The sequence below is a fragment of the Ailuropoda melanoleuca genome, chromosome 2 (genome assembly GCF_002007445.2).
Source record: "Ailuropoda melanoleuca isolate Jingjing chromosome 2, ASM200744v2, whole genome shotgun sequence".
In the NCBI taxonomy this organism is placed as follows: Eukaryota; Metazoa; Chordata; class Mammalia; order Carnivora; family Ursidae; genus Ailuropoda; species Ailuropoda melanoleuca.
The window spans coordinates 162928907-162952996 of record NC_048219.1 but is presented as its reverse complement, the minus strand read 5'-3'; the positions used below and the strand labels follow the sequence as shown (position 1 = coordinate 162952996).

The 24090-nt window shown below is 37.2% G+C and overlaps 1 protein-coding gene across 8 annotated transcripts in view; it reads right to left on the bottom strand.

Annotated features, from left to right (window-relative positions):
- Positions 1 to 24090, bottom strand: part of PLCL1 (phospholipase C like 1 (inactive)) — a 328454-nt gene that overhangs the window by 61832 nt on the left and 242532 nt on the right. For all 8 annotated transcript variants that reach the window (XM_034654906.1, XM_019800484.2, XM_034654909.1 and 5 more), the window contains 2 exons: positions 13622 to 16096; positions 11112 to 11315 (listed from right to left, as the gene is read on the bottom strand). In XM_034654906.1, the coding sequence (XP_034510797.1) occupies positions 11112 to 11315; positions 13622 to 16096 (2679 nt within the window). The remainder of the gene's footprint in view (positions 1 to 11111; positions 11316 to 13621; positions 16097 to 24090) is intronic.

Genomic DNA, 24090 nt, shown 5'->3' with positions numbered 1-24090 from the left:
AGCTAGGTTGACTAGATTGATAGAATCTGGGAGTGTCCTGGATTTACATATCTGATGTCTCAGCTTTAGCTCCCAGTTGCCTTTCCTTATTGTGGTAATACAAAGAGCTTTTCTTTGGTTCTGTCACATGACAATCTCCTAATGGATCTTATTTCCTTACTATGGCTTTGAATCTAAAAGAATAGAGGACTTACTCAGATAAAGATTAGCATTATTTTAAGTGTTAGATGTGTCCTGAACAGGGGTGTGTAAAGTTGTCAGTTAAGATCAAAATCATTTATTTAAAATAAAAATTTTACTGAAGGGGGAAGTAATGCTTTTACTCAGAGACAGGCTTTATAAAATGTCCAACCTGTGTGAATAAACTGTCCTTCCAGCTCTTCTCAGTAGGGAATTTAACTAATTGTCTAGGATCATTGCAGAGTCAATGTAACTATTGAATGGTACTGAAAAGATGAATTTTTGTTATACCATGACTCATAAATCTTCCATAGACTCCAATTTTCTCCTGATTATATCCAAATTCCTAGAACCACAGAATTTTATATTTAGAAACCACCATAAGGACCACCTATCATAGACAACCCCATTTTATAAGAGAAAAAACTGAGCCCCAGATGGGCTTTCCTAAAACCAAACAGCTGGTCAGTGAAACAGTTTAGACTAGAACCAAGGCTCTTGAGGAACAGATCTAAGTTTATGAATTGCATTGTGATACTAATATTATATTAAAGTATAGAATTTCTATTGCAAGTACAAGTCAGTCATAAACATTAATGAAGTAAAATTCGCCAAGTAAAGTATCATAAAAATACATTTTGCTCTGTTTCTCCTTCCAAATCTAATTTGCAAAAGGCATCAACCACATAGACACTCTTCCTATCAAGTCTAGAAAGAAACATACTCAGTGGCAACCACTGCTCTTTCAGGAAGGAGTTAAGGAAGGAGTTATATAATTTGGAAAGTTAATCACTTAAGAATATGCCAATCTGCTCTAGACCTATTTTGTTCTTCTTCTTAAGAAAACTAAAATTATTAAACTATCTCTTAACCTTCCTTCTAAGCAAAACACTGGGTTTTAGTTTTTGATTCTGTAGATAATTTAAAATAAGACCTAAATTTTATCAAACTCGATACCTTTTAAAATCTAATTGCTGTTACATATATATTTGCCAACTAGAATGAAGATAATTTCCTTTAATTTTTAATGTCCTCAAAATTTTTAAATCAGAGGGACTATTAATAAACTGGCATCTTTTGCTTTTAAGCAAAGTCAATCCTATTGAGACAGTTACTTTTCAGTGAAACAAGTACACACATAAGGCCAGAACATTTGCAAGCTCACTGAAGTCCACTGCATTTGATGTATGCAACAAAGTATTCTCTGTCCTGGGAATAGCTCTGAGTCACATTTTGAAGCCTGATTTGTGATGGCACAAGACAAGAGAACTCTCACACAGAGTAGACCAAAGGACGTTTGTCTCCACATCCATGATACTGACAGGATCTACTTCAGTGAGCTGCTTTCTGCATAAAGGGATTATTTCACCTTTTCTTTTCTCCAGGTGTTCTATTTTCTCCAGTTGTCAGCTATATCTCGAATAATCATTAGAAATGATTATTTTTACCCAATTATGATTAACATTTAGTTCATTCATAAAATTATCAGGTTACTAACCATCATGAACCATCTCCAGAATTTTCACTTGAGTGTTCAGAAATGCAAAGTGACTCTGAAGAAACTTGGACAATATTTCACAGAGAAGCTAGCCTATGATGCAGCCAACTTGTTGATGCACCTCTAACGCCCAGTGTCCTTAGGACCCTGGTACCAAGTGGAAATGTTATCAACCTTCAAGAGACTGACAGTTCCCCCAATATACAAAAAATGTACCAGAAGACATTGTCACACCCACAATTAGAAGACATTTCAATGCACTAAGGGTATGATATCTTGTTTATAAATAACGAGCCCTATTTTGGCACCTGCCAGCAGGTTGTCCTTTTTCTGTGTTCCATTATTAAACAAGCCAACATACTTTTTGAAATACAAACTAATATAAAGTTCCACACAAATTTCACTATGAGAGAGTATTCATGACTTACTAATTTCAATTTAAATTGATTTCAATAAGCAAAACTACATGGGGAGACTGTAGGCATACCACAACATTTTCCTATCCTGAGCTTCAATATATCTTTGTAATAATACTGACAGAAGAGAACGTATTTAGTCCAACCCATGATGGTCAGATTAAATGACACCTGTCAATGTACTGATTCCATTGCAAGAGTAATTAAAGATAGCAATTAGTTCTTTTCACTAGAATCCCAGTCATGCTAACTTAATCAACTACTTTCCAAATCATACTGACCTAGTAAAAGATTAAATAACCCTTGACCCATGTTCTCTAGATTGTTTTGATTTCTCCTCTATCTCCAGAAAATCTGTTGTTCTTACCATAGTAAAGTTTTAACTTTTATGTTAATGTAAAATAATTCAGCACAGAAATCACCTTCAGAGAACACTTCGTGTTTATTTTTTACAGTTGCAATCTCCTGTAACTATTCCACGTCTGAATGGTATATTCAAAACACTAATTACCTAAAAGTTTTCACATTAATTTAAAACACTGAAAAAGCCCAAATACGTTAAGCAAATACTTCTTGATGATGCATGAAAAAGTAGACAGGTGAGGCCATTAGAAAAGTAAAAATTCAGCTATCTAAAGAAAAAGGTTATATAAAGATTAGATAGTATTTTTCTTTTAAAATCAGTTGCAAATAGGGACTACTCACTGGCATCTGCTACTCCTTATGAAGGTTCTATCATAACCCGAGAATGTACAAATGAGCTGACCAAGAGTAACAAGGACCACAGTTCCTTGAATCACCTGCCTAGTGCGCTGGAGCAGACATTAGACAGAAATGCCAGAAAGTCCTGTGCAACCTTTGTGGGGCCTTTTTTAGAGAAGGGGGAGGTAAGTGAAAATAAAAGCATTCTAGAGAGACAGAATTTTTTTAAAAAATTCTTTGCAAATAAAGTTCTGCTGAGCATAGAGTGGGAATGGGGGTGGAGTCTATTACCAGTCACTGTGAAAAGTGTATCATAGCACTCAAGGTCTTTAGATTACGTCTTTCTCAGGACATAAAACATCATCTGCTCCACTATCTGGACCTTGTATGTCTCTGTTCCTGCCCTTTAAAAAAAAAAAAAAGATTTTATTTATTCATTTGAGACTGACAGAGAGAGAGCATAAGCAGGGGGAGAGGGAGGGAGAGGGAGAAGTAGGCTTCCCGCTGAGCTGGGAGCCTAAAGTGGGGCTCAATCCCAGGACCTGGAAATCATGACCTGAGCCAAAGGCAGACACTTAACCATCTGAGCCACCCAGGTGCCTCTTTTCCTGCCCTTTTTAGGTGTAAGTCCTGCCTTCCTATCGGGACTTCTTGTTCCTCAAGGACAGAAATTTTTATTCAGACCATTTCTTCCCTCTAGCACCTCGTACAGTAACAGGTGTCCAAAATGTGTTTGTTGAGTTGACTAATCAAAAGCTTAATGACATATACAAAGTGATATGTTAGAAAAGAAAGTATTGTTTTATAAGCAGAAAATATACATGTTCCCATCTCATTTTACTTATGTTTGTCTTGAGTCAAATAGCTGTCATGCTTTATGTATGGCTATTTGTGCTGACACCTGCCTCTGTTTATTCATCTCTGTATTGCACGAAATCTACTAAAGTTCTTTACATATGATATATATTGAATGCTATGAATAAGCTAAACAAATGAATATTTTCTTAATGTCAGTTTTCTGAGAAGTTAGGACAAAAGTCTGGACTTAGATTGATGGAGAGGGAATTAAGGCTAGGAAGGCATTGTAGGTGGTACAGAATGGAAACACAAAGAATGGAAAATAAAAATGAGATAGCAAAGACATCAGCTTGACTGAAGGAGAGGGTTCACACAGAAGGAAATGGGAAGTGAGCCTGGCAAAACAGCCAGCACTGGAGGGTAAAGACAAGCCTAGATAAAAAATCAAAAACAGAACTTGAGGATGATTATTCCAACTGTTGAATTAGGGAAAGGTAGAGACTAAATGAAGGACTAGTCAGCCTACTGAAAACCTCAGGCAGGAGAAGAGTCTGGTAAGAACCTTAGCTAAGTCAATGTAAGAAAATGATACGGGACGAGGAAGAGGAGGAGGAGGAGGGGAAGGAGAAGGAGAAGAAGGAGAAGAAAGAAAGAAAGAAAGAAAGAAAGAAAGAAAGAAAGAAAGAAAGAAAGAAAGAAAGAAAGAAAAAAGAAAATGGATACATATGAGAAAAAACATGAGGAAAGAAACAATGGATCTCATTAATATTGAATTGTAAATTTAAAAATTGCATTAGCAACCTTAAAAGACTGGGCAGTGAGTGACTCTATGACTATATTGCCTACTTCAGTGGATATTTTCTTAGAGAAAGTGAAAATCCAGAGTGGGAAAGTAAAGCTTGCTCTTTCAAAGACCTTGCGGGGGGAGGGGGGCAGGGGGGGAATCACGGTGCAATAAAGGGACAGGTCTGTTAGAGGTGGTACTCTGGTTTTAAATGAAATTCTTTTTTTTTTTTTAATTTTTTTAAATGAAATTCTTAATACAATTTCTGAAAAACCATACCAAAGACCACATAGAGCCACCGAACCGGTAGTGCAGTAAGTCTAACGCCAACAGCCCTCTGCTGTGTGTCTTTAGTCCGGGAAAGAGGCATCAATTCCAGCTTTTAGGACCTACTCTACTTGCTTCAGTTACTGAATAATAATGTTCCCAGTTTGCTTTAGTGCTTTTCAGAAACTGTCACATCCCACCTCTGGCTGGGACATGTATCTAATATCAGGAAAGTCACATCTGCTTCTGCTGCCCTGAATATCAGACAGGCATTTACATAACAGCATCACTATTCAGAGTATTAAGGGAGATGGCAGTTCTCAGGGAAAATTGTAATTCTTTGAGCAACTTCACCTTCACCTAACCCAGACTTGGGGAACACTCTGTCATTAAGATCTCTTCCTTTTCCCAGGTAAAAATCCCAGGTAGGATAGGATCTGTTAAATTCACTCAAAGCTACAAATTACTGATAATCCAATGTTTTATTATTCATGGAGATTTGGGGGTTTTATGTTTTAAAAGAGATTAAAAAGTCTTCACCCAAAGGAATTGATTGTTATTTTGAAATTCCAAGTACCAGTGAGCATATAGAAAATGTATGTTTAAAAAAGATATGGAATGGGGGGAGCTGTCTTTCTGAAATTATGCCGTGTAAACAAGCCCACTCTACTATGGTTATATTTGGTGTTTGATTTCTTAATATCAACACAGATACTATAAATAGAAGTATAATTGCAACATTAATACTAAAATTACTTTTAAGACTAAATTTTTAAGACCATCAAGAGAAAATATTTCCACATATTAAATTAGCCAGTGTTCGGTAAAGAAGAGAACCATCTCAAGTCATTAGAGAAAAGCTAAATTTAGAAAAAAATCTGTGCAGATGAACTCAGGGTCAATGTTTTCTAAAATATTTTCACCTTATTTACTGTTGGTAAGTAGAACTGTTTAATACACTCAGGTCGGCTTTCAGTAAATTGAGGTTACTAGTTGCCTGATTTGTTTCTTTTGATACTGAAATATACCAAATTTGTATCTGTTTGGAAATGACTTCAGGTCTTTTTTTCATTCCAAATGTATTCTGTTATTTTTTTAGTGGTTACAACTTTTCTTCTTGGTTGGCATCTATACAGTTCCATTACTGTTTTTTGAGGCATCCAAATATTTAAGTGATTTGAGTTGAACATTCAAGCTGTTCATTTTGGGGTACCTGCCCCACCACCACCCTGGATTTGTTTTCTGCCTTAGCCATCCAAAATTTTTTTATTATTATTAATGGTCTGTAAAGAATTTTTTTAGACTATTTTTATGAGAAGTTTTAGCCTTACATAAAAACTGAGCTGAAAGTAGAGAATTCCCATAAACCCTCTAAGCCCATCCCCAGTTTTCATACTATTAACATATTTCTTTAGCGTGGTATATTTATTACAATTGATGAGCCAATATTTATATAGTATTTTTAGCTAAAGTCCAGAGTTTACATTAGGGTTAACTCTTTGTATTATACATTCTATGGGCTTTGACAAATGCATAATGATATGTATCCACTATCGCAGTATCATGTAGAATAGCTTCAGTGTCCTAAAAAGCCTCTATGCTCCACCCATTCATCCCTCCCTCCCTCACCCCACCCTGACCCCCTCCTCTAGCCCCTTGATCTTTTTACTGTCTTCATAATTTTTTTTTTAAGATTTCATTTATTTATTTGACAGAGACAGCCAGCGAGAGAGGGAACACAAGCAGGGGGAGTGGAAGAGGAAGAAGCAGGCTCCCAGCAGAGGAGCTTGATGTGGGGCTCGATCCTATAATGCCGGGATCACACCCTCAGCCGAAGGCAGAAGGCAGACGCTTAACGACTGCGCCACCCAGGCGCCCCTACTGTCCCCATAGTTTTGCTTCAGTCTATAGGTTTTTTTAACTGTATGTTTAGCTTGATGTCGTAGAGGTTAAACAAAGGAGATTTAAAGATTTACCATAAATACAACAATTATGGCATCAGAACCACACTATTTTCACCAACCATAAGCACTTCTACTTACTTTTTATTCAACTACCATTAATTAGTGACATAGTACATGCCCGCACTGTTTTATATGTGAGAGAGAATAGTAGTAAGCAAAACAGACAGGGTCTGCGCCCTCGTGGAGTATACGTTAAAACTGAAGGAGAAAGGACAGAAATTAAACAAAAAGCCAAGCAAAATATTTTTCAACACTGCTAAGTAGGGTGATGGAAATAAAACAAGGTTGTGTGATAGAGTGACAGGTGGAGACAGTGGTTAGGGAAGATGTCTCCGAGGATATGACATTTGAGCTAAGAATTAAGGGATAAGAAGCAACTATTCATGCAACAGAACATTTCAGAGGGAATCTCAAATAAAATAACCCAGAGATGCGAACAAACTTGGTCTAATTGAAGAAAGAAAGAAAGTGTATGTGGCTGGCTGGGGTGGGGGAGGGGCGGGTAGTGAACAGGAGAGTGTGGGGGTGAGGCTGGGAGAGGCAGGAGAGGCTAGAAGAGGTAAGTGAGATAGGTATGCAAGGCCAGATCATAAATGACCCCATAGACCACGGTAAGGAGTTTCCATTTTATTTTCATGGGAAGCCACTGTAGTATTTTAAGCAGGAAAGTGACAATGATCCAATTTTTGTTTTTAAAATGATTACTCGAGGGGCGCCCGGGTGGCTCAGTCAGTTAAGCCTCTGCCTTTGGCCCAGGTCATGATCCCAGCCAGAGTCCTGGGATCGAGACTCACATTGGGCTCCCTGCTCAGCCAGAAGCCTGCTTCTCTCTCTCCTCCCTGCTCATGCTCTCTCTTGCTATCTCTGTCTCTCTCAAATAAATAAATAAATAAAATCTTAACTAATTAATTAATTCAATAAAATGATTACTCGATCCGCAGAATATCTTAGAAGTCTTTTTTAAAATAAATGTTAACACTGATATATCAAGAGCATTGAAGATGCCGACCAATACAGTGCAAATCCTCGAAAGTAAAAATGTTTTTACATTCAAGGCCAATATCATCATCACTTGTATGCGTTCCTACCCACTTCCCCCCTAAAAGAAATAATCCAACAGAGCTGTCAAAAGAGTTTTCAATCACTTGCAAGGTCTGCCGAGTTTACCATTTGGCATAGGGATATTTATATTCAGTTCCCTACCAATATGAAAAATCATTTCCATAGGGAACTATAAATGAAGATATCATTGTTAAGTATTTCTGCTTTCTACTGTAGCCTTTTACTTAAGCTTTGGAAAACCATGCTATGCCTGTAATTACAAACCGCATTTTAAAAATACAAATGAGGAAAGGCTGATGTCCATATTTAGCTCATAGAACTGAAAAAACAAAATAACATTGGACACTTGGGGATGTGAAATGGAAGTTGGCCAAACACAGTCCAGGTGCTTTTCTGCTTTTTCCAAGCCCAGCTCCAGGGGACCAGCCTCCCCTCCCAATGAATGGTTTTTCTTTCTTAGCTTCACAGAGAATTGGAAGAATAAGTGATTTCAACTGTCTGTCTCTATGGCAACTAGTACCCTAATTTCACCTCTTAGATGGCAATTATACCTATTCACTGAATAGCTTTCAGTCCCTACTTTTATGATGAAAAATTGATTTTATGAAAAATGAGATATAGGTAATAGGTGAACTTTTCCCCCAGCAACCATGGAGTAGTTTCTAAGAGGTGTGATCATTCAGAAGCAGAATGCATTCTATGGGTTTTTTTCTGTTTCAATTGTAGGATGTTTATCCCAAATGTCTTTCCTCTAGTTATTTTTTAAGGATAAAATATTCTTCTTTTCTTTCTTAACATTTATTTATTTTTTTTAAAGATTTTATTTATTTATTTGACAGAGATAGAGACAGCCAGTGAGAGAGGGAACACAAGCAGGGGGAGTGGGAGAGGAAGAAGCAGGCTCCCAGCAGAGGAGCCTGACGTGGGGCTCGATCCCGTAACGCCAGGATCACGCCCTGAGCCGAAGGCAGACGCCCAACCGCTGTGCCACCCAGGCGCCCCAACATTTATTTATTTATTCAACTATAAAAATTAGTTGGGTTCATTGCAAAGAGTTTTGCAAATACAGAATAAAAAGTAGAAAAGCATAAGCAAGAAAATAAACTTCATTCTCCTTATTTAAAAAAAATCACTATTAATATTCTGCTAACATTTTAGATGTGTGATGTGTATACATATAAACACAACAGTGTATATTTTTTTGTAACTGGACTTTTTCACAAAAAATGTTATGAGAAGTTTTCCATACCATTAAATATTCTTCTAATGCATGATTTTAATGGTTTCAAAAGAGTCCATAATATTGGTTTACTGCATTTTATTTAACTAATATTCCTATGTTGACATTATTAAACATAAATGTTTATGTATATCACTATTGCCTTAGAATAAATCCCAGAAAACAAATACATAAATCAAATGGGATAAACATTTTAAATTATATTGCCAAATTTATCTCCCCCCAAATTATACCAGTTTATTTTCCTAGTAGAGGTAAACGGATGAGAATATCCATTACCTTAAATTCTCTATCAGAGGTACTAATTTTTTTTTTTTTTGGTCCATTGGAGAGGGAGTATTTCACTATATTTCTTTACAATCTTTAATTAAAAACTTATTTTAAGGCTAAATATGTTTTTAGATTTTCTTCCTTTTTTGGGGGGAGGAAGATACATGAATTGCCTGTCCACCTCTGAAGCAAAGAATATTTGTTATCCCCTAATAACTCCCCTCTCTATATTTCTTAGTAACAGAGGAAATAACATTTAGTTGGGCACATCACCCCTTGAAATAAAGACATTTCCCATTCTCCTTTGTGGCTAAGTGTAGCTATGTATTAACTCTAGGCTGATGAACTATAAGCAAAAATGATCTATGCTATATCAGAGAAATGTCCTTAAAGGCAGAAGATATGCCCTCTTTTCCTCTTCATCATTATTGATGGTTGGAATGCAGATGTTATGGTTGGAGATTCAGCAGCCATTTTGGACCATAAGGATAAGGGTCACACTATAGGGATGGTAGAGCAAAATCTAGAGGGAGCCTAGGTTCCTAAGAACTCTACAGAAGTTCCATCCTGGAAGTCTGGCCTCCAGATTTTTATTTGAAAGAGTAAAACAGGGACACCTGGGTGGTTCAGTCAGTGAGGCGTCTGCCTTTAGTTCAGGTCATGATACCAGGGCCCTGGGATGGAGTCCTGCATCATGCTCCTTGCTCAGCGGGGAGTCTGCTTCCCCTCTCCCTCTGCCTGCCACTCCCCCTGTTTGTGTCCTCTCGCTCTCTCTCTCTCTCTCTCTCTCTGACAAATAAATAAATAAAAATCTTAAAAAAAAAAAAAGAGTAAAGCAGTATTTTTAAGCCATGATTGTGTTGCAATGTTTTACCAAGTTGTACTCAAACTTAATTGATGTAAGATTTTTTTTCTCCATATTTTTTTTCTTACTGATTTTTTTTTCTTCAAAGATTTATTTATTTTAGAGAGAGTGTGTGTGAGCAAGCAGGGGGAGTGGCAGAGGGAGAGAGAGAATCCTGAAGTAGACTCCCCACTGAGTTTCATCCCAGGACCCTGAGATCATGACCTGAGCCACAATCAGGAGTTGGCTGCTTAACTGACTGAGCCACCCAGGTGCCCCTTCTTACTGAGTTTTAAGCACACTTTCTATTTTAAGGATAGTTATACTTTATCTGGTATATACACTACAGATTTTTCCAGATTTTCATTTGCTCCTTAATTTTTTATGGAATTAGAAGATGCAAAAATATAATTATTCTTAAATTTAACTACTACATAAATTACATTATATATTCAGAAAAATCATTTAATAGTATTAGCTTAGAAATATAAATTCCAGGGGTGCCTGGGTGGCTCAGTTGGTTAAGGGTCTGCCTTCGGTTCAGGTCATGATACCCAGGGTCCTGGGATCGAGCCCCTGAGTCTGGCTCCCTGCTCAGCAGAAGTCTGCTTCTCCCTCTGCCTCTGCCCCTCCCCCTACTTGTGCTCTGTGCCCTCTCTCTCTCTCTCTCTCAAATAAATAAAACCTTAAAAAAAAAAAAAGAAATATAAATTCCAGAGAAATATTTTGTCTCAAACATCACAAGGCAGCACCGAGAAGCATATGTTCATTTCTTACAGGTACACAATTAAATGGTTATGTTGCAGGCCAAAGACATTTAGATGAGGAGAAATTGTGTATATTTTTGAAGACTTAATTCATTCCTTGCTAATGCAGAGAATTTCTGTTTGTAATCTGTGGGGCTCTGGGTTCAAAGTATTGCCCCAGTGGTCTTCACTGGGGCTTAAGCGAAGCTGAGAAGGCCGGCTCTGCCTGCCAGCCCCAGTGTTATTTATTCATTAGAGTTCCACAAAAGAGCCCCTGCCAGATGATTCCCACCCCCCCCACACACACACAGATAAGAAATCTAGAGTCACAATTTCATACCAGATCATAAGCAGCCAACATTTTTTTCTGCACATCTGGAATTGCCGCCAGAGGCTCCAGATAAGGAAAGTTGTCTTTCATCACAAGAGAGACTGAAGGAGAATTGTCACTGGTGATGAGCCGAGAGGATAGGGTCAACAGGCACTGCTTCAGACTGGCAATTGGAGGAAGTCCACACAGTTCCTTAATAGACACTATGGCATTCTGTGGGGAAGAAAACATGGAATTATACTTCTGACCACATGACACATCACCCCCAGCACTTCTAGGTTTACACAAAAGCATATTCATTAAAAGTATAACCTCCAATACATATGTAATTTGGAGGAAACTGGATTATAATCAACCAGGAGTATAATGTGCACCGAGATAACACACAGAACTAATTCACTAGTATACCTCATCTTTGTCAATTTTTAGCAACTGCCACAAATATGCCATAAAGCAAAGCTGACTGCGAACCAGGCTACACAGTGCTTTTCAAAGCAGAGCACTGGAATATTCACACAAATTAGCCTGGGCTGGTTGTGAATATCTTATTCAATTTGTACCATGATGATCATAAAAGCATGTCAGTGATTATACATGGGAGTACATCTCCTTTGGGCTTTTCCCCTCGAGACAGCAGGCTGCTATTACTCACCACCGTGCGTTCAACTCACCATCAATGGTATTTCCTTGTCATCCCGTCAGAAATGTGCCTGACAGGTGATGCACGTACTAAAACAAATTTCACATAGAGCTACATTTGCTCGTGTTTTACAGGCTTTTAAAATTCATTTGAAACAGAAATTACAACTATTTCATGTTTTATTAACAGTGAGCAGTACCTAACCTATTCTATGTCGAATGAATTTAGCAACAATGATGGCTATTTCATTTTTCTACAGATTAGGCTCCAAATAATCCTTAACCGAAAAGACTTTATGTTGAGACGATATAAATCATCAGTATTTCCTGGAAAAACTTTATCCATAACCAACTCTCCTTACTATGCATTTTAAACACATAGTATGTGTAAAGGATATGTTTCAAAAATTATATAGAAATAAATAAAATCAACTTCTAATATATAAAGTAAGATGTACAAATGATGTATAAGTAATCTAATACAGGGACTTATAATAGTTTTGAATTATGTCAGAAAAAGTAAAATAGAAAATGCTAATATTTGGGGCCTATTTTTAAAATAGTGGCTAAGGCAACCACTTCAAATAAAATGCTTACAATCTAAGTATTTCTGTGTGATATGTACCATACTGTTTTCCACCACTTTAGCTATTTAATTGATTTTAAGTCTATTCTGTGAAATAATGTAAAAATAAAGTCTTCACCAAATGATGGGTTTGAGGCTCAGCATCACATGACTAAAAACCATGAATGATCATGAGTTTTGGTAGTAGGAAATTCTGGATTTAAAGACCAATGTTCCTATTTACTAACTGCAATATTTGGGAATCACTTAACTTCTTCAAGCTTGTTGTCTATCTTGAAAGTAGGGATTTTTCGGTGAGAATTATTATTAAAATGTTAGCTAAAGGAGCAAATAAATTGCATTGAAAAATATTCCTCTCTTGTTTTGTTCTCAGACTGCTACTTCTTCTGCCAACCAACAGCTCTTTGCTCATTGCAGGAACTTAGTATTTGCTGTTAGGTCATTTCTCAGTAACATCACCCTAGAATAAGTATATTCTATAGTATTCAAAAAAGAAATTGGCAACCACCTCTGATTACAAGCACGAATGAAGGGAAAGAAACTAACGTTGAATTTCCACATGCCAGGAGTGGGCAATTTACATATACTGTCATTTAATTCTGATAATAATTCTGTGATGTATTACTATTTTTCTTACCTTACGTGGAGAAAACTGATGATCAGAGATCTGAAATAATTTGCTCAAGATCACAAGGGGATAGAATTTAAGTCAGAATCCATGTTCTTTCAATTAAACCACTTTTCTAAGAGAGGACTACATAGTTTTCAACAAGTTCAAGGGCTGACTATTATTTGTTTAATTGTGTTTGTTCTGGTGGGGAGTAATTTATTGTTGTTGTTGTCATACATTTAAACAACTAAAATAACCTAACGGGCATTACATTTGTTTCTATGATTTCAAATGCCCTTTCATGTTCATATCTGCAAATTTTAACATACATACTTATAATTAGCATTGTCTATATGTATAATATTTTATATTCTACTTTGTTCACATTATTTCGTACACACAACCCCACATTGGTTATGTGGCAGGGATAGTTAATGGATCTATAAAGCATTTATATTAACTGGTTTAGTTCAGGCCAAATTTAACACAGCATTCATTCACAATTAGATACATAAAATATATCTGCTTTAGCACAGGCAACACTTCATTCAGTGGTACATGGGTTTATACAACTTTTCTGATAATTTTTTGAGGAATCAGATCACTAGTAAAACACAAGTTCACCGGTAAGGGAGGGATAGGATGAAGTAGGGGTAGGGAGGAAAAGCTTGGGATTTTTCCTACCTGCATATTTTCTCTCATATCTATGGCTTCTCGTAAGGGATGAACTGCTATTTTAAAGATGTCATCTATGGTCTTAAGGCCAATATTCCTGAGCATAGTATATTCTCGAACTTTCTTCCCCATTCTCACAGACAGGCTGCGCTTCTGTGCCTTTCCCCCTCCGCTTCGATTAGTTATTGCTATGTGGACAAAAAGGGTTACATGCTCCATGATGTCACCCACAAAAGAGCGCAGGGGAACGTGCCGGTATCCAGGCTGCAAACATTCAAACGGTATTGTATATTGTCCTATAAACTCATCCCCAATGTAGTCATCATCCAGAACGACAAAACGAATCATGGCCAGCTCAGGTAGATTTACTTGAAACTCAAAAGTTTCATCAAAAATAGGGTTATCACTGTTCTGTTGGACAGTTTTAGTTCTTTGTTCTGAACAGTCTGCTGGAATTCCATGTATCTCTATACAGACATAGGGATCTATGACATCTCCTTTGGCACAAGCTCCCTTGGGCTTTGGAAAATTCTGACCACTGATGATCTTGATATGGAGAGCGAGAGGAGACACCCCAGGTACAATGCCCTTTGTGTTTGCACTGAAGTAAGAAACCTCGTCTCGCATGATGGATGGCCTTAGAACATAACCACATCCTCCGTTTTGAAGAAACCAGCCTGTGTGAAGGTCCATCATTGGACCCGGAGTCTGAAAATTCATTGCCACAATCTGACAGCCACAGTTCCAAAAGTCCTGTGGATTCAAGTTACTGGAATCGATCCTCATGGCACTGGGGTAGATTCTCGATAAGAACTTCTTATTATAATTTACAAAATCCTCTGGGTATTCATTTGCAATTCGGCTGGCCTCTGTTTCACTAAATGAACACATTTCCCAATAGTTTTGGCTTTTCATAGACAGTTCAAAATCCCTATACTGAACAGACTTGCAGATGGAGACCAAATCGGAGAGTTCCCTACACAGCAAGATTTGTTTCTGCTCGCCATTGTAATCTACCGACAGCCTTCGCGACATTTCCGCTTCTTCATCTTCATCTGTTACCTCTCCTTCCAAAACATCTGGGTCAGAAGGCAATTTCTTTCCTTTCACAATAATCATTCTTTTCAATTTTTCCGGTGATGGGAGGTAGGTTTCTGAAGGCAAAGGTGCCTCAGTATAGAGCTTATCACCAAAGACCATTTTCATCTGTTGAACCATTATCTTTTGCTGTGGTAAGGAGCAGTGATTTCCCAGACAAAGAATGAGTGGGTATTCAGAAGCAATGAAGGCAAATTTATTTATCACCTCTATGACACTTCGAAAGGAAAGGTGTGTTGTCACATTGTTTCGATTACAAAGGATCGGTTCATTGTCTGAACCATCACTAACATCAAGTTCAATGCTTCGACAGCCCATTTTCAAAGCTCTAACATACCCATTAATATCAGCTGGCCCCCTGAACTGGTCTTCTATGAGATAGGTGTTGTGGGAAGCATTGATGTAGTAGTGAGATAATGGCTGGGTCATATCTTGGGCAACCTTTTTTTGCTCAGGATCAAAAATATCACATTCTAGCGACAACAGATACTGAGTAAAGCCATCAATTGCAAGAAACCCTTTTTGACGTCCTTCTTCGGAAAGTTCATATCTCCGAATAATGTCTAAGCACATGTCCTCAGTAATATGGGTGACTCCTTGCTCAGCTTCTAAAAAGAGCATGAGATCATTGGCATCCAAATATTCTTTGTTCTTAGATATCTGGACCAGTAAGAAATATACTTCTGGCCTGGTGCAAAGTTCACAAAAAGCTTCACAAAATTCCTCTTCTGTCACTCGTGTGGTTAGTTTTTCTTTGCTTTTTTGGATTTCTTTAAACTTTAACCTGATCTTGGATTCCTTCAGGGTTGGGTTGAGTTGTTTTATCAACTCTACAGAGGTGTCTTCCAACATAATCCCATTCCCATCGATATCTGCTGCTTCAAACACCGTTTTCAACCACATGAACCTTGGTGTGTTCTGGTTGCCCTCCATAAAGTCAAGGGGTTGCTTACTTCGAGAAACCAGGTACCGTAAACCTGACACCCAGATGTTTGCTACATCTGCTGAATTGGCAACTAGGTCCAGAGACTCGTAGTTTTCCCCATGAAGTATGGAAAAGGCACAGTCCTCACAAATCTGGTCAGCAAGGCCATTGTTTCTAAATGTTTCCGTGTTCTTCCCCAGTCTGATCTCCTTTATAGCAGAAATGTCAAGCTTAGCTTTCTCGAGGTCTTTCTTGGAAGGTTCCCAGCGAAGAGCTTGGAGGTCTGTGTCCAGAGTGAAAAAACGGTTATAAATACGAGAATTTGGCCGGACCTTCTTCAGTTCACAGCCAGCTTGCATGAAGCTGATGCAGTCACTCGCACTGCTAATTTTCTTTTCTGATGGCATGCTGCTGAAAGACACTGTTTTCTTTCTTCCACCACATTTTTGGTTTGAAGGATCCTGCAAAATCATTTGAAAATAATGAATCAATTTTCCTTAGAAAATAGACAAATTCAATAACACTCTATGAACTCCTCAGACTCCATTCCAATACTATGATTATTTGGACCTAGAGACTGGCCTAAAATTCACATTTTCACCATTCCAGAAAAAGAAGAATTGCTGAGAAAATTGATATTAGTAGGTTCGGAAAAGAAAAAAAAACTTATTTTTCAAATGCCTGGTGTTCTTTGAAAAAAATCAATTATTAAGTAAACTACAAATCACTCATTTGTTCATTAAAGCAGATTTCCTAAGAACCTCTACATGTTGGTACTTTGACAACCTACCTCGAATCCATACAGATATGTGAAAGAAATAACGCTGAATTTCTTAAAAATTTTTCCTCATTTTTGCTAAGCAACTGTTCAAGTTTTGAACTTAAAACTAGTCCAAATAAAAGATTTTTGCCTTCATATGCTTTACATCAAAAAGGACTGGCAATAAACCTTAACTAAAAGTCACTTTTTTTCCTCAAACTATTCTGAAGAATGTAAATGTCTTGAAAGTCAGACTGGGAACTAACAACAGACAAATGATTCTCACTAGAGGAAGTTTTCAGACTAAGGTAAACAGTCTGGAAGAACTTTTTGAGAATTGACACCTGCATTTCGGTATAATGCTATTAGCAGCCACAGCATAGAACCAAACAGAAATCTGAATGGTTCCACGAACTTTTAAGTTTCTCCCAATGTAAACTAAATTTCCAAGCCATTTGCCATAGAATTTCACAGAGAACATTTGCCTTTTACTCCTCTTTTTAAGTGTCATTGGATCTTAGTCTCACAGAATCCCCGTGTCCTCAGACCATTTCACCCTTTACTGAACAACAGTGCTGACAGGGCACCAGACTTTCTCTGTTCAGATTAGTGTGCCTTAAGCAGGTTAAGTATTTCTTGTGGCTATTTCCTTCTTGGGTATATCTAGGCCTTCTCACATATTGCCTTTCCCAAATTACAGGTCTGCTCCTTATATTCATAAGATAATAGATGTCATCTTTGTCCCAGACTGTCCGCACGTCTATCACTCCCAATTCATTTACACTGTACATCTGACCAATGCCACTTAAAACAGGATATTTTTTTTATACTTTCCTCTGTTCAGACCGTAGATTAAAGTTAATGATGCTTGCAACCAGATCATCCATTCAGATACTTCTCCCAGGAACAAATTTCCCAAACACACCTTACTGCTTGTTTACAGTGCCTGATTTTATAAGCATATCAAAGAGGCAGTAAAGTGTGGAATGCAAAATGCAATGTCCTTATACAAAGTTTACAGTGTTAAAGCGTGCGTGAATATTCTTCGTAAACTGTAAGTACTGATAAGATTAGTCTTTTTGAAAAAAGAAGAATATTTCTTCATACACTGGTCACTGCAGGACTTGACCAGGATATTGGGGGTTATCAAGAAGTTGATTCATTCTTGACCTCTGAGCATTTAAGACAAATCTTCAGTGATAAACAGATTATTTTTTAAAACAGACACATGATATTACTATTTTAAGCACTAAGAAGTATGACCAAAGTAGTCTGGGATGTCTCCTTCACTGGCATTCTTTTCAAACAGGGTAGAATCTCTCCTCTAAGGCCTTATTTAATTGTGGACCTGCCTATAAGAGCCTCCCTATCCTGTGACTCAGGAAAAGGCAGGATGATTTATTATTCAATTGACTAAAACCTTGCCTGTGAAAAGAAAACAAAATTTGCCTTATTTATGGAATGGTGGTGGGATGATGCATTAACTCAAATACATATCTGATCTTCAAGTGACAAAGATATAAATTACCCAATTTATTTACAGAATAAAAAAAAATCTGTACAGATTACAGAATATTGTCTCTTGATGCCCTGGCATTTAACAATTTAGCTCTTGCTTTTCCAGAGAGTTGTTATTTTTAATTACCCCATAGTAGTCAATTTCCTCATCCCTAAGTTAAAAAACAAGTATAAATCTTCAGCTGTTTATATGCAGTTGCACTATTAAAACACATTTAAATTCATCACAACCCACATGCTCAAAAATCTCAGATGTATGTGTATATTTTCCCACACCATGAAGGCAGACACCTAATGGCACTGCTGAGATGGGATTAATCTACCAAGTAAAATAAAGAGGGAAACTGAATTGTGATAGTAAATTAGACTGTGACTCAGCTTTTAAAGCTACCATTTGACTAGGCTTTTAAACTAATGAGACCTTTCACAAAAAAAAATTATTTTTTATATAAAGCAGATCATGTTCCAAGCAGGATTATTGTCAACAAATTATAAAATCTCCAATAGTTTCTAACAAACCTTCAGTGGGAAATTAGTGTTGCTGTAAATGTGTGTATGTAGTTTCTGTGCCCTACGCTTGGTAACACACCAGCCTTCACAGTCTTAACACTTCACTCTAGACTTGAGCCACTGTTCACAAAAACAAAAGTACTGCTATCAGAAGAGCTTTCTCTTACAAGCCTCTCTTCTCTGTGGTGGTACCTCCTTAAGTCAAGACTTTCTCTCCTGGTAAGATAAGCCTTCAAAAGATAAATGTTTCCTATCTAGCCTAGGAAAGAATTGACCTGCTCCAAAATCTTATTTCCCGCTTTGACCTCCAGTTCCCACATGATTACAAAACTTATCCCAAAATGCCTTAAAACTTGGAACCAGCATTAAAGATATACTCTTAGGGGCGCCTGGGTGGCACAGCGGTTAAGCGTCTGCCTTCGGCTCAGGGCGTGATCCCGGCGTTATGGGTTCGAGGCCCCACATCAGGCTCCGCTGCTATGAGCCTGCTTCTTCCTCCCATTCCCCCTGCTTGTGTTCCCTCTCTCGCTGGCTGTCTCTATCTCTGTCAAATAAATAAATAAATAAATAAAATCTTTTAAAAAAAAAATAAATAAATAAAGATATACTCTTAGGTTGTCATTTCACGAAGGACAAACTCCAAAGTTATTACAAGTCCCCCAGATGAGCAAAAAACTAGCCAAAGCATATGTGAACAAATAATTAGCTTGTCTGTTGTTGACCAGAGTCAAGATTATTTCTATTCAAAATATGCTGGAAAAGTTTCAGGACTCCGATATTTCTCTGCTTGTTTTCAATGGTCATGCTATGCATTAGCTCCAAAAAGTTGAGAGGGGAGGCGGGTAGGATTGTATTGAGAGGACAGGAAGTTAGACAGCTCCAAATCTCCTTCTGAGCTTTGTTACCACCACGGCCTCTTTGCTGAGCCCTACACCCCCACATTTGTATTTCCCTCAAGAAGATCTTGGCATCTTGGTGGTGGAGAGGGGTTCTATTCAGGTAAACAGACAGTAGATATCCCCAAATGAAAAAATTCGAAGTGCTGGTAATAGATCTTCCTGTTGATTAAAAAAAAAAAAATCTGATGATGGAATGAGAGAAAATCCACTGCAGTTATCTATATACTGGAAAGACAGGTGCTTTTGGCACATTCCAAGAGAAACCAAAGTTTGTTTTCAGTTCAGGTGCACTCTTGTCGTCTTCCAGCTCATTAGATGATTGAATTGACTCCTATAGTCATAAGGTCATTATTATAGGGAGATTATTATAAAATATGAGGGCTTTCCATTTATTTTAAAGCTAAATTTCCTCACTCTGGAAATGAAGGGAAGAGGCTAAAGTACTTATTACCCTCAAAATTTCTCTTAGAGCAGCTTACAAAATTTGTTAGGTTGGATAGCACATTATGACACTCCTGTCCCCTAAATTAACAGTTAGCTTCCTCTTCCAGCAGGGTACAAGAATTAGTCGGACATTGAACTCAATCCTTACTATTGCCTAACATTCTATGCTCAAGTTTCTAAATGATCATTTCACAGGAAGGGAACTCATTTAAACAAGTAAATAAATAAAACAAATAAACCAAATTACGTTTATATGGTCTTTGAACATTTCCAGATAACACTTTACAATCAGGATCTACTGTCTTCTTAAATTAATCAATACTTTATATAAAGGATTTAATTGTCAGAATCAAGAAGAGTCTCATAAACTAGCAAAGTAACAGGCAAATGTTTTATTCTTTTATTAAAACAACACAAGACATTGCTTTGTCTATGAGCATTGTTTCTAATATATTCCTATCATAAAAATAATTTCTAATCTCATGATGTAAGGTTTGATTTCTAGTCTTAGAAATAATTTCAAAATACTAGGAGAAAGTGGCCAAATGTTTCCATTTTTTTTTTAATTTTTCATTATTTTCTACAACATTGCTGTTTACCTAGTATTAGAACTAGGATACCAATCATGATTCAATGAGATTCTTACACAACAGTAAAAGCTTTATAGCTCCCCAAATATGTTTTAAAGTAAAATTAAAGAAAAAATGTTCAAACAAGCCAAATTAATAAACCTGTTTCCATAAGTTCCCACTGGCATTTGTTCTCTGACCCCAACAAGGCAGGATACACTGCAAGTTCCTTAACAAACACTCAAGAAATAAAATCATTTTTCTTCAATAACACACTGACGAGCTGCAGAGGCAACTCAGCTTATTCAATGCAAGCATTTTGGGTCTTAATAACAAAACTATTGAATTATTTCAATATAATAGCTTCAGAGAAAAGTATACTAAAGCAACACACTAATGTGAATGTACCTAATGCCACAGGACCGAACATTTAAAAATGGTTAAAGTGGTAAGTTTTATGTTATATAAATTTTACCACACACAGAAAGAGTAAGCTAAAGCATTGTATACAAATTTAAGAGTAAAGGAAACAGCATATCTACATTTTGCTACTTCTCACCTGATGAGCATGTTTAAACATCAAATTATATCATCACTTTTCTTTTCACTTTTTTGGCAAGTTGTTTTTAAGTGAACAGTTCAAAATGATTCTTTGTTAAAATAGAACAAATTTACAAACGTTAAAGAAAAGCAATCAAAACACCAGTTGTCAGAATGATTAGAAGGAGTCCTTGTTTCATAATGCAGAAATCCAGCTATACAGATGGAAAGACACTAAAGTGACATTCACTTCTCTCTTTTTGTATGAGGGGGAGAAACACTTACTTCTGAAGAGCTCTCTTAAGAAAGTCTTTATATAAAAATTTAATAGATTATAACTAAAAGATAAGCAAAAATATAGGCACATAAATCTAATTTTCACCATAGGGATTCTATCTGGTTCTTATAGACAACCTATGAACTATAACACAGTACTATTCATTCTTGTTTTATGAACTTCCAAGCAAAATTCAGAAAAAAAGATTTGGTTGTTACATGAAATCATCCAAGGATTGTGGACAATATAACCTAGAATCCAAATGAGCCCCAACCTTGGATATTGAGAGATTCAGGTTTCCATTCTTCACTCATTCATTTAACTAACAATAATGTCCATCCTAGAAACTAGCACACTGTAGAGTTTTGAAGAAACTGAAAAGTCTAATTTTTACCTTAGCGAGATCACTCTGGATGTGCACCAGATAGACCACTAAAGACGGTGCTGTAGGTGACTACTGACACATTAAAGGAAAGAGATGGCGATTGCCTGATGTAGATTACTAGCAAATGGAATGGAGAAAGGTAAGAAGTATCAAAAAAGTAGGAGGTAAAATCAAAAATCCTTCACTGGATCTAGGGTGACTCCTAGGCTTTTGGTTTGAGTGAGAAGTGAATGGAAATATGGACTACCGGGAAAGGTAAAGTGGGAGGGAAACAGAGTTTACTTTGGGCCATGGTGAATTTTTAGATGACTACGGGCCACCTAGGTGAAAAGTCTAGGCAGAGGAGAAGACTTAAAATATAAAGTTTGAGGAATAAGAGGACCAGGAGCATGATCTCTCACAGAAGCCAAGAATAGACTTAAAAGAGTGAGTGCTAGAAAATAAGATGTTAAGATGGCTTACTGGATTTAGCTGTTCAAATGTCTGCTGGTAACTCTGAGTAGAGAATGTCTTTTTTTTTTTTAAGATTTTATTTATTTATTTATTTATTCATTCATTCATTTATTTATTTATTTGAGAGAAAGTGAGAGAGGGAGAGAGAGAGGGAGAGCACAAGCCGGGGGAGGGGCAGAGGGAGAGGAGAAGCAGACTCCCCACTGAGCAGGGAGCCCAATGAGGGGCTGGATCCCAGGACCCTGGGATCATGACCTGAGCTGAAGGCAGATGCTTAACCAACTGAGCCACCCAGGTGTAAGAATATCTTACTTTGCCTTCAGGATGGTGAGGACAGTGACGAGGGTGAGAGCAAAGGGTTTCAAGGAAGGGGAAGAGCAGTTTTAAATGTTCTTTGGTGGGAAAGAAGGCCAGGATGACTCTAGCATAAGTGAGGGGTAGAGTGGCTCCAAATGAGACTAGAACAACAGGCAGAGGCCAGGAGTGATCATTCAGAAGAAGGCTATTCTCAAAAATGCTGGCTTTATTAACTTGGATTGGTAATAGCTCAAGGAATGGAAATTTATATATTTGTACATATATCTAATATAACCTGTCCAGTGGACCAATGCCCAAATCCACATCCATGTTTGGCAGTTAGGCGGTCTAGAGAAAGTCCGCCCCCCCACATACAAAGCCTAAGTCTTCACACAAAAGTCAAGGAGGTGGGGGAGGTGGTATCCTCACTGTACCTGTTGCCTTCAAGTTTCAGGTAAGGGAAGGTTCCAACTGCACGATTATACAGTTCATTCTATATTAAAATTTCCAGTTATTTTCTCATAGTAAACTCAAATGACATAATGTAAAGTCACCAACAGGGGACATGACTTACTTGTGATTAATACCACATGACTCACCTAAAGTCACTATGTGGTACAGTGGGGGTAGAGGTCCTGATATCACTGCTGAGAAGTGGCTGAAGTCTGACCCAAGCTCTGTGTACCATTGGCTCTCCCTGGTGGCTCCCTAAGCCTAGCTGGTAAGGAGCTGAATAGCTATTTTATTATCCATAAAGAAAACATTCATTCTGTACAACACCTTATAATTCAACAGAAACAATTAAAGGCAATGCTAACGGGATGCATTCACGTATCTCTTGCCAAATTAAGTTTTATTCTGTATTTAACATGCATTTCATTTATAAAAGGTGATCCATTTAATAAAATACACTAAACTAAAGCCATCTTCTTTAGGGAACCTACTCTGATATGTATACAACGTGGCAGAGATAGAAAACTAAGTGAATTATAGGAACACAGTGACACATTTATTCTCTAAAATGACATCTTCGCTTTAAAAAAATGGCATCTTCTCTTATATGACTCTTCTCATTTGGAAGCAAAAATAACTGCCCATAAACATGGGCATAGAGTGTAAAAAGTCCATTTCAGGGTAGGTTCTCAGTACCATTGATTTGTTTTGTTGAGCAGAGGACAGTTCCATGCTAAATCTCACTGCAATCATTCACTCAGAACTCATTAAAAAATGACCCAATAAAAATTATTATCTCAAGCTCTTTAACTGCATGGTTTCTAGCTAGGGTTTTCTGCAAGTATGACTGTTATTATGCATGCCCCACGTATTATTTCAAAATAGAGCATTTGTTTGTACAAAGATCAAGTACCTACTATCTGCCACGCACTGTCCTAGTGACTGGTTCTTTGAAAAATCATAATCTCGAAACTAATGTTGCTTGGAATAAATGCTTTCTCTCCATCACTCTTTTTATGTACAGGTTTTTATAAATGATAAAGTTAGTAGAACAGTGACAAAAATTATCAAATTTGATAATTCGAGAAAAACCATATAAAAAATGTTTCTAAATAGATAAAAACCGGGGTGCCCGGCTGGCTCGTCAGTAGAACATGGAAATCTCATCTCAGGATTGTGAGTCTGAGCCCCACGGTGGGTGCAAAGATTACTAAATAAAAAGATAAACAAAATCCACCAACATTTAATAAATGAGCAGTTTTCTAGAACATTAAGAATGTTGGATAACCAAGACCACAAAGGGGAACAAGAGTTGATAAGGGCAGTATGAAAAAGAAGTACCACAGCAAT